At 38.9% G+C, this 15,468-nt stretch overlaps 1 protein-coding gene across 1 annotated transcript in view; it reads right to left on the reverse strand.

Annotated features, from left to right (window-relative positions):
- The window catches only part of LOC109918406 (tetratricopeptide repeat protein 28-like), a 153,607-nt gene that overhangs the window by 23,740 nt on the left and 114,399 nt on the right, over window positions 1-15,468 (reverse strand). The window contains exons 7-8 of the mRNA XM_048611636.1: window positions 13,707-13,938; window positions 9,146-9,222 (exon numbers count right to left, since the gene is read on the reverse strand). Of these exons, the coding sequence (XP_048467593.1) occupies window positions 9,146-9,222; window positions 13,707-13,938 (309 nt within the window). The remainder of the gene's footprint in view (window positions 1-9,145; window positions 9,223-13,706; window positions 13,939-15,468) is intronic.

Here is a 15,468-nt window from a genome sequence, read left to right on the forward strand (position 1 = left end):
ATCAAAGAACCAACATAGTTCACTGCAACATCCAATATTTTAACTAGATCATTCCAGTTTGATGCACTTACCATTCCAACCATATTTTTTACAGCCTTCAAAGAGGAGATTAGGAGAAAGAAAAACAAAAAGCTTTAGATTCATGCATAGGTGATACATAAGTGCAGTAAATTGAAATAGCAGTCACCAAACATTAGAGTGTAAATAAATATGCACAGAAAGAGACACTAAGCAGGAGGAGTCTGGCATAACACTGTTACCTAGCATCAAGCATTTGTTTAATTAGGTTCATTGAAAGTAATGAAGCCAACTGTATTAAAGAGATATCAAAGGATGGCAGACGTTGAGGTTTTTTGCAGGAAATTTTCTATGGTTTTATTATTTTTTTTGCAAGTAATTCTCTTTATTTTATCTCTAGCCATGAAACAGCTTGCAGAGCTGCTCCAGTTCCACCATATGTTGCACTACAGTCAGCTGCTTGATGTGTGAAAATAACATGGAGTAACTTGGTATCTGATCTCCTCTCACTCCCTGTGGCAGTTCTTCTAATCTCCAATTGATGAACCACGGAGAAGAGTCACAGTTGACCACACTATGTCATTAATATGCTTAAAAATCACCATGCTAACTTAAACTGAAACTAACTATGAGGGAACAGGATGGCAAGCTACAAAAGACATTCTAAATTTGCACTACAGTAACAATACACAAGCATTTAACTATCACTAGGTGTCTCTAGTATAACTAGTGACACTGACTTAATGCAACAATTGCATCTGATACCAGCTGTCAAAACCATCACAGATTGTTAAAACACATCTGGCAATTAAACTGTGATATATTTTAGTTAATAAATGTTTATTCTATTCATCAAGAATTCTTTGTGCACTATTTTATTTGTATTGTTTTACGATAGCTTTAATGTTAAAACAATATTACAATGCATAATTTCCAGATTAAATTTTCACAACCATGTATTTGACAATAGTTAGTTCATTTTTATAATCTTAAATTGAATTTCTTCATTTGCTTTGATGTATAATTTCAACTTCTCTGTCTGTTCAGAATCCTTTCCTTCGGTGAAGTGGTGACAGGAATGCAGCTTGTTCCCACCTCCACATTACCAGTGTTCAAAGGCAATCTCCTGCAGGTAGCTCGCTAAGATGAGGAACTAATGTGGAACAGCATTCTGTTGCCTAAATGCACTACTGAATTTCACCAGAACACCAGGGACGAGTTGTAAAACAGTCTCGTATTCCATTTCTAGCTTGTTTCAGTATCCTTGTAAAACCTCATTATTCCAAAAGCATTAGAGTCTTTCTAGTCCTAAAAATCTATGAAGAGTTCACAGCTCACTGAAGCAATTCAGAATTGATAAAAATTATTCCATACCTAACCATTATCTAATAACATTAGATTGCATGTGTGTGCATTCTGACACCATAAAAAGGGCTGATTAAACAGGTTGTTATAGTCAACTATCATGTTCAGACCTGAAGTACAGCCACTAGATTAAAGAGGGAAGATATTCCAAAAACACAGCTGACAGTATTGCGAATAATTCTTACATGGAGCAAAGCTTTGAGTGAAGAAAAAGAAGATACTGCACTACAGGTCAGGCATTGTCAAGTCTACTTCAGGTAACACATAATTTACAAACATCCCAACTGTGATGTAGGAGGAAATTAATGCAGATGCTGGAATCTGTACTGAAAGCAAAATATGATGGAAATCACAGCAGGTTAGGCAGCATCAGTGGAGTGAGAGCAAGCTAACGTTTCAAGTTTAGATGGCTCTTCATCAAAGCTGATGAGCTTCACCAGCTCTGATGAACATGCGTTCAAACTCGAAAAATTCGCTTGCTCTTTCTCCACAGATGCTGCCTGACCCGCTGTGATTTCCAGTATTTTGCTTTCATCCCAACTGTCAGATGTATGACATAAAAATCAGCACTGTCTATCAACAGTGCCATGAACTATTTTCTATGTTTGTTGCTGTCAGATTTTAGAATGACTTGAGGGTTTTATATTAAGAATTTATTGAGTTATATTCTTAGATACTGGGTGAAGAAGCTTAAGTATTTGATTTTCTTACAGCTAATTCCTGCAGATACAACAACAGATTGTGTTTGGGGTATTTCCCGCTTCTGCAAGATAAGGGAACTTGACAAATTTAATGTATTCAGTGTTTCCTTTGACCTTTAGAATCCTCTCAGGAGAAAACAATCGTTTAAGGAACTGTATGTTTCTATAAGTTCAACTTTATTGGTGTACTTTGAAGGGTGGTCCACAGATATACCCAAATTTGGTCAGGTTATTTTCTCTTCATCCTTTGAGTCCCATCCCAAAAGATGAGTTGGAAGTCAGCAATTGGAGTGAGTTGTTGAAGTTGGACTTAATACTGCTCTCACCTGAATTACAAAGGTACACTTTTCCCTTCAGGTCTCACTGGATAGTAATCAGAGGGAGGGTCATTATCTGATTGTCAATTCTCTGGTATCTTGCTGCTGTATAACTGACTTGTCACAGCCACTGCTAAGACAGACAACTTGAGGTGGGAAACTTTTCAGCTCAGAAGATCTGCCTTGGTTTAAAATTGGACCCAGTTTTCTCTCTGGCCAGGTGACAGCCAGATTTAGGTGAGCCTGCTGATCCCAGTAGCAGATGCAAAGCTTCCAGGGGAGGTGGGAGAAACTTGAGGTGGACTGGTAACAAGGCCCACCTTTATTCTCAGGTATTTTGTTTCACTTGTTTCAAAACTTGTTAGGCTTCCTGGCACTCATATCTCACAACCCACCCACGCCCCTTAATGCCCCTCCATAGCCACTCATCCAGTATCCAGCGTGGGCTATGACACTTGATGGTGAAAGAAACTCTCATTCGTGAAACTAATTCACAGCTTTTAAATCTTCTCAAGGGCTTAATCACTTACAAAAATAAATCATTTAGCCTCTACATCAAAAACAACTGTGCATTTAATAATACTTTTTAATCTGCCAATCAAACTATGAACTCGGAACTCTGCTGAGATAATTATAACTTTTGAAACTCAGCCAAGCATACATGTTTCTAACCCTTAGGAAATGTCAGGAAAGAATGCTTTTGAAACTTTGTTAACAGATGGTATTGCTCTTGCTAACTTTTCTAAACTCTCACTTAGAAATTCAACCTTCTTCACATGTTTAAAGAGCAGGACATTCTAAAAAATACTTCAGGTAATAAAACTTAACAGATCTTAGATGCCTTTCAAAAGCATTTGCATTTACTGCATAGATTCTGTGACTCCTGGACTGTGGGTTAAGGCCCTTGAAAGAGTCAAAATGGATTTGGTTGAATTCAATGCCAAATTCAAATGGCTCTTTGAGTTTGGATTTCCCACCTGTGTGAATCATGTGGCACCCCTCCACTCACTGGCAAAAATGGGATCTTTTGTAAATGGATCCAAAATTTTCTCTCATCTTCCTTTTTCAAAGGTCACTAGACTGTTCCTGACTCCCCAAAAATCAGTCTCTAAGCTCCAAAGAAACAGAATGTTATCATTCATAAACTTGCATTGGATTTTTTTTGAGCTTTAATTTCATTAAACACGCTGTTGAATTTGGACTCAACAGCTGCAATCGTATAAGAGATTAAATCAGAGTTTGAAAAATATTTGCTGCCGACAATAAGGTTAAATAAAAAGTCAAACTAACATCAGCAACTCATGCCTTCAGATTCTATAGTAGACACAATGTTTACAAGGCATTCTGTTTCAACAAGATCCGTGTTCCTGATGAATTCAGAGTGCAAGACATTTTAAGAATGCCTCCCACCGTTACAATCCTTTGATTACACAAAAAGAAGCAGCCTTACCCAGCTGGTTCCATAGATGGGTAAAGGCACTAATTCAGCCTTTTAAAAATGTAATGTTGCTGCATTTGTGTGTCATGCTAACAGCCTCATTCAGAAAGATCAGGCACAGCCTACTCCTGAATGTTAACTAAACAGATGACTTTGGCTACTGTACTGGATTCCCACTGTTCCCATCCTTACAAAGTATCTTGCACTTAACTTGGTGGTGGGCCAAAGGGCCTGTTCCTGTGCTGTCCTGTTCTATGTTCTAACTTTTACAGAGAAAAACAGCTCATCAGAGGGAAATGGGAAAAAAGTCAAGATTAATTAAAAAAAGTAAGTATTTTCATTTCTAACATTAAAAACTAACGTTTACTTTGTTGGTCAGTGCATTGAATGTAGGATTTGGGAGGTCATATTGCTGCTGTACAGGGCAATGGTTAGGCCACTACTGGAATAATGCGTGCAAATCTGGTCTCCCTCCTATAGGTAGGATATTGTGAAACTTGGAAGGGTTCAAAAAAGATTTACAAGAATGTTGCCAGGGTTGGAGGGTTTGAGCCATAGGGAGAGGCTGGATAGACTGGGGCTATTTTCCCTGGAGCATCGGAGGCTGAGGGGTGACCTTATAGAGGTTTATAAAATCACGAGGGGCACGGATAGGGTAAATAGACATGATCCTTTCCCTGGGGTGTGGGAGTCCAAAACAAGAGGGTTTTAAACAACAAGGTTTAAGGTGAGAGGAGAAAGATTTAAAAGGGGCCTAAGGGGCAACTTTTTCACGCAGAGGGTGGTGCGTGTATGGAATAAGCTGCTAGAGGAAGCAGTGGAGGCTGGTACAATGACAACATTTAAAAGGCAGCTGGATGGATATATTAATAGGAATGGTCTGGACGAATATAAGCCAAATGCTGGCAAATGGGACTAAATTTATTTAGAATATCTGATTGGCAGGGACAAGATGGACAAAAGGGTCTGTTTCCGTGCTGTATATCTCTGTGACTCTTTGATTCTAATTTGATAAATTTTGTGTCAATTTACTTCTGTTTGCTGCTATTTTGCTTTGGCTATGACATCACTTTTAAGGTTTAAGAAAATTAGGTAAATTTAAGGAAATTAAATATGTGATGCATAATATCATGAGAGAGGACAGCGAATAGTTCAATTTGAGTATCCATAGATCACAGGCTATGTATCTTTAAACAGGGTCTGTTAATTACATAACAGATTTGAATGTTTACCTGCTCACACTTTTAATCAGTAAGGGAATCAAGGGTTTTGGGGAAAAGGCAGGAAAGTGGAGTCAATCACATCAACCATGATCTCAATGAATGGTGCAGACTCGATGGACTGAATGGCCTACAGCTGTTGCTGCATATTAGGGTCTTAGTGATCCTGCTGTGCACTTGGGCCCCAGCTACTCACAATATATATCAATGGGTTGGAGGCAGGAACCAAATGTAATATTTCCAAATTTTCAGATGGTACAAAGCTAAGCAGGAATCTGTCCAATGGGGCAGATATAGAGAGGCTTCAGAAGGATTTGGCAAGGCTTAGTGAATGGGCAAGAATATGGAAGATGGAGTATAGTGTGGAAAAAATATGACATGCACAGTATTTCTGAAATGATAAGAGGTTGGAAAGTGTAGATGTACAAAGGGACCTAGGTGTCTTCATCAATGAGTCAACAGAAGCTAACAAGCAGATGCAGCAAGCTCTTAGGGAGGCTAACGGAATGTAGACTTTATTGCAAGAAGATTTGAGTATAGTAGTTGCAAAGTCCTGTTTCAATTGTTTAAGAGCTTGGTTAGACTGCATCTGGAGTACTGAATGCAGTTATTGTTATAATTGAAAGATATTATTGCTGTAGGGGAAATGCAAAGAAGTTTCATGAGACTTGCTCCTAGGATAGCAAGACTGTCCTATGAAGAGAGATTGGACAGACTAGACCTGGCATTTATTCTCTAGCAATTTGAAGAATGAGAGGTGATCTTATTTAAACCCACAAAATACAGAGTCAATGTAGTAAGGTGTTTTCCTTTGTTGGACAGTCTAGAACCAGGGGGCACAATTTAAAAAAAAGAATCCATTTAGGATGAAGATGAGAAGAATTTTTCTTACTCAGAGGATTGTGAATCTCTGGAACTGCCTATCACAGAGGGCTGTGGAATTACAGTCTTTGACTACTTGCAGAGATTGATTTCTGATTACCAATAGCACAGAGAGTATGGGGATAGTGTAGGTAAAATGTATTGAGGTGTTCAATCGACCATGTTTCTATTAAATGGCAAAACAGGCTCTGATAAGAAATGTTTGCTCTGTGAATGAAAATAAATAAAATTAATTGCCTCCTCAAATACCACATTAAATGGCTATGCTAGACTGTTGATCCAAAGACCCAGGTAATGTTCTGGGAAGAGATAGTAGGAACTGCAGATGCTGGAGAATCTGAGATAACAAGGTGTAGAGCTGGATGAAACACAGCAGGCCAAGCAGCATCAAACATTTTCTGAAGAAGGGTCTAGGCCCAAAACGTCAGCTTTCCTGCTCCTCTGATGCTGCTTGGCCTGCTGTGTTCATCCAGCTCTACACCTTGTTATCTCTAATGTTCTGGGAACCTGGGTTTGAAACCTGCTATGGCAAATGGTGAAATCTGAATTCAATAAAAATCTGGAATGAACAGTCTGATGATGACCATGTCACCACTGTTGTCAGAAAAAATACCACCTGGATCACTAATCTCCTTTAGGGAAGGAAACTGCCATCCTTACCAATCTGGCCTACATGAGACTCCAGACCCACAGCAATGTGGTTGATTGTTAACTGTCCTCTGGGCAATAAATGCCGGCCTAGCCAGTGATGCCCACATCTCATGAATGAATAAAATGAATGCCAGCCCAGCTGAATGGTTTACTCTTGTTCCTGTATTTCTGCATTCTTCCTTCTCTTGTAGGTTGCATACAGTTCAAGTCAGCAAAGAATAATGGTGTTTTTAAACTGATATTATTTCCTGGTTATCTCATATTGTTTGGTTATCCCATTGTTATGTTAAGTAACATTATCATCAACAGCCGCAGGTGAGGTGCCGGAAGACTGGAGGGTGGCTAAGGCCATTATTTCAGAAAAGGCTGCAAGCAAAAGGCAGGGAACTACAGACTGGTGAGCCTGATGTCAGTAGTGGGTAAGTTTTTGGAGGGGATTCTGAGAAACAGGATCTACGTGCAGTTGGAAAGGCAAGGACTGATTAGGAATAGTCAGTTTGGCTTTGTGCATGGGAAATCATGTCTTGCAAATTTGATTGAGTTTTTTGAAGAGGTGACCAAAAGAATAGATGAAGGCAGAGCAGAATGTCTACATGGACTTCAGCAAGGCCTTCAACATAGGACCACATTGTAGACTGGTTAGTAAGGTTAGATCACATGGGATCCGGGGGAGCTAGCCAATTGGATACAAAATTGGCTTGACAGTAGTCGATAGAGGGTGGTGATACAGAATTGTTTCTCAGACTGGAGGTCTGTGACCAGCAGTGTGTGCTGCAAGGATTAGTGTTGTGCCCAGTGTTACTTGTCATTTACAGAAACGACCTGGAACAGAATATAGAAGGCATGGCTAGTAAGTTTGCAGATGACACCAAAATCGGTGGTATTCTGGACAGTGAAGAAGTTTATTTAAGAGCACAATGGGATCTTGATCAACTGGGCCAGTGGGCTAAGGAATGGCAGGTGGAGTTTAATTCAGATAAATGCCAGGTGTTCCATTTTAGTAAGACAGACCAGGGCAGGACAGAGGATAGGACTTGAGGGGAGGGGGTGGGGTTGTTGTCAAACAGAGATGTAGGAGTTCAGGTACATAGTTCCTTGAAAATGATACACAGGGTGGTGAAGTAGGCATTTAGTATGCTTGCCTTCATAGGTCAGAGTACAAGAGTTGGAACACCATGTTAAACCTGTACAAGACATTGTTAAGACCATATTCGGAGTACTGCATACAGTTCTTATTGCCACGCTATAAAAAGGATGTTATTGAACTGGAAACAGTGCAATAAAGATTTACAAGGATGTTACCAAGACTAAGGAGAGGCTGGGGCTATTTTCCCTGGAGAGTCGGATGCTGAGGGGTGACCTTTTCGAGGTTTATAAAATCATGAGGGGCATGGATAAGGTGAATAGCCAAGGTCTTTTCCCTAGAGTAGCGGAGTCCAAAACTAGAGGGTATTGGTTTAAGATGAGAGGGAACAGATTCAAAGGGGATCGGAGGGTGAGTTGGACAGGTGATTGATGCAAAAGGTTTGAAGGAATATAGGCCAATGTAGGCAAATGGGACTAGTTCAGTTTAGGAAACTTGGTTAGAATGGATAATTGGGCTAAAGGGCCTGTTTCCATGCTGTATGACTCTATGACTCTGTTCTATGATTGCATTATAGTATAATGCTAGTAAGAGATCAATTTGTGGTAGTTAATACCCAACTTTTCCTTTGGCATCGCCAGAGTGCTAACAGTTATTGAGACTGGGAGCTGTACTCAGGTCTCTGAGGGTTGCATTCAATAGTCTAATATCACAGATGCCAGTCTACTCATCTGCTTTAGAATATTTTCAGAACATCTATCATCTTCTCATTTTTACTTGTTTTAACCATTCTACAACAAATATGACACAGTTTTACAAAGGTCAATCTCTGGGAAAATATGTTTATTCTGAGAATGCAAACAAATAAAATTAATAGCCATTTAATCTTTGTCATGTCAGCTCCTTTCCAAAATTTATTAATAATTGCTTAAAAAAAGAGATGTGCCTTCAAAGCATTACACCTAGCACTCATCAGGACACAACTGCAAGAATACCAAACCTCAAAGGGAACAACACTTTATACTTCATCCATTCCCTGGTTCACTCTGAATGACAACGCACTGACAAGTCAGAATTGAATTGCTTGGTTTGAATTTAAACAAAAGCTTGGCAGTTATGTGTTCCCTGGTGCATTCACCACGGCAACACCTCCACCAATCAGAGGCAACTAGTCAGCATCACTTCTGTTGCAGTATGAATTTTTGTTCCATTTGAGATTTGTTATTCTTGCAATTTAGTGCTGCTAAATGTATGACAAAAAGCTCTACGGCAAGTCTCTTTTTTTCTACATTAATTATAGGCATGTTGCTTTATCAGGAGGAAATTTAAAAAAAAAAGTTTACACCAGAGATCCAAATTTTAAGAATTTCCATGAGTCCTGGAGAGCTAAATTACATGACAAGGATGGCACATCACAAACTACTTTCTGTGATAAAGAACAAAATCTAGAGATCAAAGTTTGTCCTCACCCGATTAATAAGCTGTTCTCCTGTCTCTGAAGCGGTTATAAGTTTGCAGAGAGCTTGCAGTGCAGCATGAGGCAACCCTTAACACAAGAGAAAGAGTATGAAAATTCTATACAATACAGTGAATATCCATTATATTAAGACAATGATTTATGTAAATACAAGGACATATACATAGTGGCATATACAAACACCAAAATAAATTAGACAAAGGTACATGAATAACATACATGATTACAATACTGAAACCTTCAGCTTGCAAGTACTACATGTATCTCACATGCCACAACATTTCATGTCACATCAAGGCATTCATTTGTAGTGTACAGAAAACAAACTCTCTAAAAACAAAAATAATAGAGCCATTGGTCTTCAGATTCTTAATTGGCTTGCCTTCAAACAAAACCAGGGTTCAATCTTTAATTTTAAACAGCAATTAACCTTCAAATGAACTCTCCTGCGTTGAATTAATATTTATTAGATCTTATAAGCTTTAAGGGACACATGCCCACACTTTAAAAGCAGAATAATATGTTATGTTTTAGATGGGAAAATATTCCTATCCTTAAAAAATTGGCACAATTGCCAATTCACCCCGAGCATCACCACAGGAGATTTGCTAATATATATCCAGCTGTCACTGTATTCATAGAACACAGACATACATAAATACAATCCATAAGCATTTTGACTTATGTCGGCATATTTATACATGTTGGGTAGATACACAGTATTCAATGCATAAAATGTTAACATGGCATTATTTGTAAACATATCCACAATAATGAAATATGTTCACCTGTATCAAAATAGCATTTAGTAATAACATATATTCAAAGTATGATGTGCTATTTTAAAATGACAGGGATGTTATATCTCCTGAGGAAGTCGTGGGTGTGGGCACAACTACAATGTTCAAAAAACGTTTGGATAAGTACATGAATAGGAAAGGTTTGGAGGGATATGGGCCAGAAGCAGGTAAAGGGGACTGGTTTAGTTTGGGATTACATTCAGCATGGATGGATTGGACCAAAGGGTCTGTTTCTGTGCTGTATGACTCTATGATTCTATGTAATGCAAATGCATTCTTCTGCTACAGTGCAGCAATGCCTTTTGAGCCATGAAGACTACCTGGTGACTAACCAGACCCTCAGTGCATTGAGTATTTAATTATTGTTTGGTCAGAGAACACTGAATATTAAAGGATTTCCCATCAGTTCTAGATTCCAACTGAAACAACATTAGTATTCATAATTGATTTTGAATCTAAACAAAAGTTTAACTTTTCTCTCCTCAGATCTGCTGTTTGCAATCTTTCATGGCATTTTGTATTGGAATTTGGAGTTCGGTTGATAAGAAATATGAAACTTTGTGAGACAAACAACAATGTGGTATCATGGAGTTATCTATCAAGTGTTGTTTGAAAAGGAAAGATTGCTTGCTAAAGATTAAAAAGTAAATTCAAGAGATATTGCATGGATATTCTAACAGCCAATCTGTGTTGTCAATGGAACCTGAGCTAGTGGTCAGATAGAAACCATAAGATGTAGCTTTTCTTAGTGAAGAAGCTATATTGACTTCCTCAGTCTTACAGCTCTCATCCCTACAGCTATCCCCTATGCATATGTGCTCAAAGATAATTAATATTCACCACTCATTTCTCTTAACTTTAACGAAGACATTAACAATATTTAACATTGTGATTGCCCAGATATTAGCATATGTGGTCGTATCGAAATTTGTACTCTTTACGTTGGTGAGCATTATTTGGTCAATGTGTATGAAATGTTGGGATAGATAACTAGGTGACAGTTGAAACAGATCATTATGTATATAAACAGCAATAAATAAATATGTGGCACCATACATGAATGCTACATTATTTACATATATGGTATTAAACAATGGCAATACAGAAGCTGTGATCCAGGTTAGCAATGATAATTGATAATGTGGTGATGAATATGTTTAAGAGAGTTTGAAATAGATACATATTACGGTTATACCATAAAGCATGTGGACATGTTAAACACAGCAGTACATATAAGCCCACTTGCTTTCATCATCCATCTTTTTGGTTACATCAGTTTTCATTCTTCCCTGGGTGTGGATGCAATATTTCAGTCTTCTTGTATCATTTAGCTATAGGAATAATAATTGTTCAATAACTAGGTCTGACAGGACACAGCAGCAAAAGGAACAATTTAACATACAATCATCTGGCTAAGCAAGGTCTTATCACTTTTCAGAATTTTTGTGAGATAAAAAGATTTTAAAATTAATGATTTATTTAACAGCTGCATTTATTTTTTGTGTGTGTGTGTGTGGGTGTGTGTGTGAGAGAGAGAGAGAGAGAGAGTGAGAGAGAGAGAGAGGAAAAGAATGCAGTCTGTGTATAAACTATAAATTAACAGCAACATAATTTTGCAGACATTCTCCAAAAGCAAACACAATGCTGCGTTCTGTATTGTTGACTGAAATTTCTACATATACGTCATTATTACCTATTCTGTGACCTCTGAGGAAACCTCCACTGATGCAAATTCAAAGCTGCAGTAGTTTTTTTTATTTTAAATTGAAGCGCTTTTTAAAAGCAAATGTAATGAGGGAAGAAACTGTCAGAAATGTCACAGTGCGAGACAGCTCAATGCATTTATAAATGCATAATACCACTGGGAGCGTAATGAGACCAGCAACAATCACAAAGGATGGGATTTATTTTAATGTATTATAATTAAAATTAAGTAATTCTATCAAAAAGTACTTTGGGAAATGAAATATACCAGATCAGTCGCAACCACAAGCCATTCTCCACACCCAGACTCTAGATCCTTTTACAGAATCTGTTGTTCCACAATCAAGAGTGAAACTCTGCCACCAGTCTTCCACACTATCTCCACCCTCAGCAACCCACACCCCCAACCAACCACAGATCTTAACAAAGTGGTTATTTTGTTTAGTTCAGACACAGTAATACAAACATCAATGCTCCTTCTACATGTATCAAATTCTCTTTTGGCTATCGGGGTGTGATACGAGGCCCTTATGATCACTGACTATAATTCGAGCACATGTTCTCCTTGATTGATCAGGTAAATATGCCAGTGCAGCATTTAAATAATACAATCCAGAAAAATCTTTAGTTCCTATCATTGGTCTGAACTAAACTAGATTAATTACTACGTTATTTGTGCAGCATAATAATTTACATTAGGTGAAGGAAACAGAGCAGCCTATCCCAGGTATCCATCCAGAAATAGCTGCTAGAAAATATTTTTAGGTGGGCCTTAGGCAATGACCGCCTCAGGTTCAATTGTGAAGACCTTCCCCACTGTTGAATAGTCTACCAATGTTTGCTGACTTGCCATAAATGCAAAAAAAAAATGGATACTGGATAAGGCCCTAGGTATGGGAGGTTAGGGTTTATGGAAAAATAGACCCATTTTGCAAAATAGCATAGAGGAGACATTTGGGCAACGCCACTCACTTGGGGACTACGGACTTAAATGCCCTAAATATGGATCGCTTTCCCTTCAAAACCCCCACTGTAAAAGCTGCATGGTTAGAGGCTGCCAGCAGAGTAAATGCAGTTACCTACATTCCTCATATCTGGCTGCAAAATGAGAAATAAGGTTTCTGTAACCAAAATCAAGGTAGAGGTGAAGAACTTGTTAAATTTTACACACATCTTGTGACAGTCATCATGACATAGCTGGCAATCTTCACACCCACTGGGAAGTAACTCTTCATTCTGGGGTTCAAATTCAGGTTAATCTGATGACAGAAATCTCCCATTTCTGACATGAAATGAAGTTAGGGCAATTCCAACAGTTGTCAGATAACAAGGTGTGGAGCTGGAGGAACACAGCAGGCCAGGCAGCGCGCATCAGAGGAGCAGGAAACGTCAGCTTTCTTGCTCCTCTGATGCTGCCTGGCCTGCTGTGTTCCTCCAGCTCCATACCTTGTTATCTCAGACTCCAGCATCGGCAGTTCCTACTATCTCCAACAGTTGCCAGTTGTGATACATAAGCAACACAAGGCTATTCACATTTTGTCAAAATTAGTGGTAATCTGCATCTTAAGCATAGTCAGTGCTGCAAACAAAATAGACATAATGTGGTGGGGCGAAGTGCCTATCTGGTGTTATGCAAAACACATTACTGCTGCAAAGGGAATTTCATTAGCATTTCAACTGTGCTGCACACAACTTGACAATGCCTAATGTAGAAGACTACTAGAAGCTATTTCCTGCATCTAATCTCTTCCTGGAGTATTTGAAGAGAACATTGTCCCTTTAAGGGTGCATTATTTAGTGTTCTGAATGCTACGCAACATAAGCTATTTAGACTCTTTTGTAAATATACTATAGCATGTATGTCAAGTCATTTTTTTTCTTGTAAAATTGTTGGTCTTCATCTTGCCAGACGTGTAGTGAAATTGAAAAGAATCGGAAAAGCTGGAAATCTGAACTGGAAACAGATATGCACATCAGGGTCTGCCAGCTAAAAGAGAAAGTACAGGTTAACACATTAGGTAAGATCCCAATGCAGCGTGCTATTTTTACCTAGGAGTGACTGGAGCGTGGTGCTGCACTGCTGAAGCCGATCTCCAGGATCTGACACTGGAAAGAAGACAGCGGCTGGAAGTCCACTGGCCGGAGGGTCAAGCCTGAATCCTACTGCAGTAAGGAGTGACTGCCAACCTGGGACGCCACCCACTTTGTTCTCTACACTGTGCTGGGAGGTGTACATAGAATTCCGTTGGCCATTCTGTATTCGCTGGAGTGACTTCTCCACCTGAAAGTAATAAAAAAGAGAACTGACTTTTCATTCTTGAGACCTACTATATTATTTACTGCCAGAAAATCTACATGAGAATAGAAAGTAACAGTCTTGAAATTATGCTAAGCGTACCTCATTTTATATTAAATGTGTCAATTAAAATACACTAAACCACCAAATAGCGGAAGCTTGTAATAGTGTTAATTGCTTATGCTCCATTACTATGTCGCACAACTTTAAAACAGAACTTTTATAGGGCCATTTCTAAATTTAAAACACATGGAACCGAAACGTCAGCCTTCCTGCTCCAATGATGCTACTTGGCCTGCTGTGTTCATCCAGCTCTACACCTTGAATAACTCTCCTACTGCCTTCCAAACCAGTTAGACACAAATGGGTGAAGGTGGCATTGATATCTAACCTGTTCCATAGAAATTGCACCCATACAGGGGGATGATTTCCCTTTGGCTAATGAAAGTCAAAAGGCAATTTTTTTCCTACTGGTATTTCTATTGATGTTGTGAATGAATTCTTTTCAGAATGGTTTAATGAGGTTGCTATGAATAACAAAATATCACATTCCTACTCAAATTCCTAATCCCTGTCCTGCAACTATTCCCCTAAACAAGATGGTGAAGTGTCATAACAGAGCTTTTGCAATGCAACATATTCAGCAATAAACGACAGTGTGGAACTGGTTGAGGCTGTTATTGCCATGATATTTGCTTAAGTGCCTGCCTTTGTACCTATGTCTACCTGCTGCCTGACCTGCTTCCCCTTGATGGGTAGGATACGTCAACAAGCAGAATATTTTCACAACCAGGCTTGTTACCTCAATTTCAACAGGATGATGGGCTTATATCACCAGTCACCAAAAAAAATGATAAAAAGAAACACATTCTTTCAGAAGGATTACCACACAAAGCATAGATTCTCATTTGTAAAACATCATTTGAAAAAAAGGCTGTGCAAAGCTGGAAGAACACAGCAGATCAGGCAGCATCAGAGGGGCAGGAAAGTCTACGTTTCGGGTTGGGACCCTTCTTCAGAACAAGGGTCCCGACCCAAAACGTCAACTTTCATGCTCTTCTGATGCTGCCTGACCTGTCGTGTTCTTTCAGCTCTGCACTGTGTTGACTCTGACTCCAGCATCTGCAGTTCTTGGTATCTTAAAAAAAGAAATGCTGTTTCTCTCACAATGTCCAACTTGTCCATGAACTATAATTTCGCAAATATAATGATTTGGGAAAGTTCTACGTCCAGAAAAGTACATGAGATTATTGCAAGACCTGTTTAAGGAGAGCCAAACAAGACTAAAAAACAGTATGGGACAATGAGAGTTTTGAAACGAATGTTGGATGATACCAAGGATCAGCATTGAGCACCTTCCTTTTCCTGATTGTCATGGATGTTCTAACTGCGTAAGGGCAGCTGGAAGTGCCATGGTTAATGAGGTGTGCAATGTGGTGGAGGTGTTGAGAACATGACTGAATATTTAGAGCACTGAGAAAAGCACAGGCCCCATTTCTGGCATGTCAGTTTGAG

This window comes from Rhincodon typus, chromosome 24 (assembly GCF_021869965.1).
Source record: "Rhincodon typus isolate 14 chromosome 24, sRhiTyp1.1, whole genome shotgun sequence".
NCBI classification, from domain to species: domain Eukaryota; kingdom Metazoa; phylum Chordata; class Chondrichthyes; order Orectolobiformes; family Rhincodontidae; genus Rhincodon; species Rhincodon typus.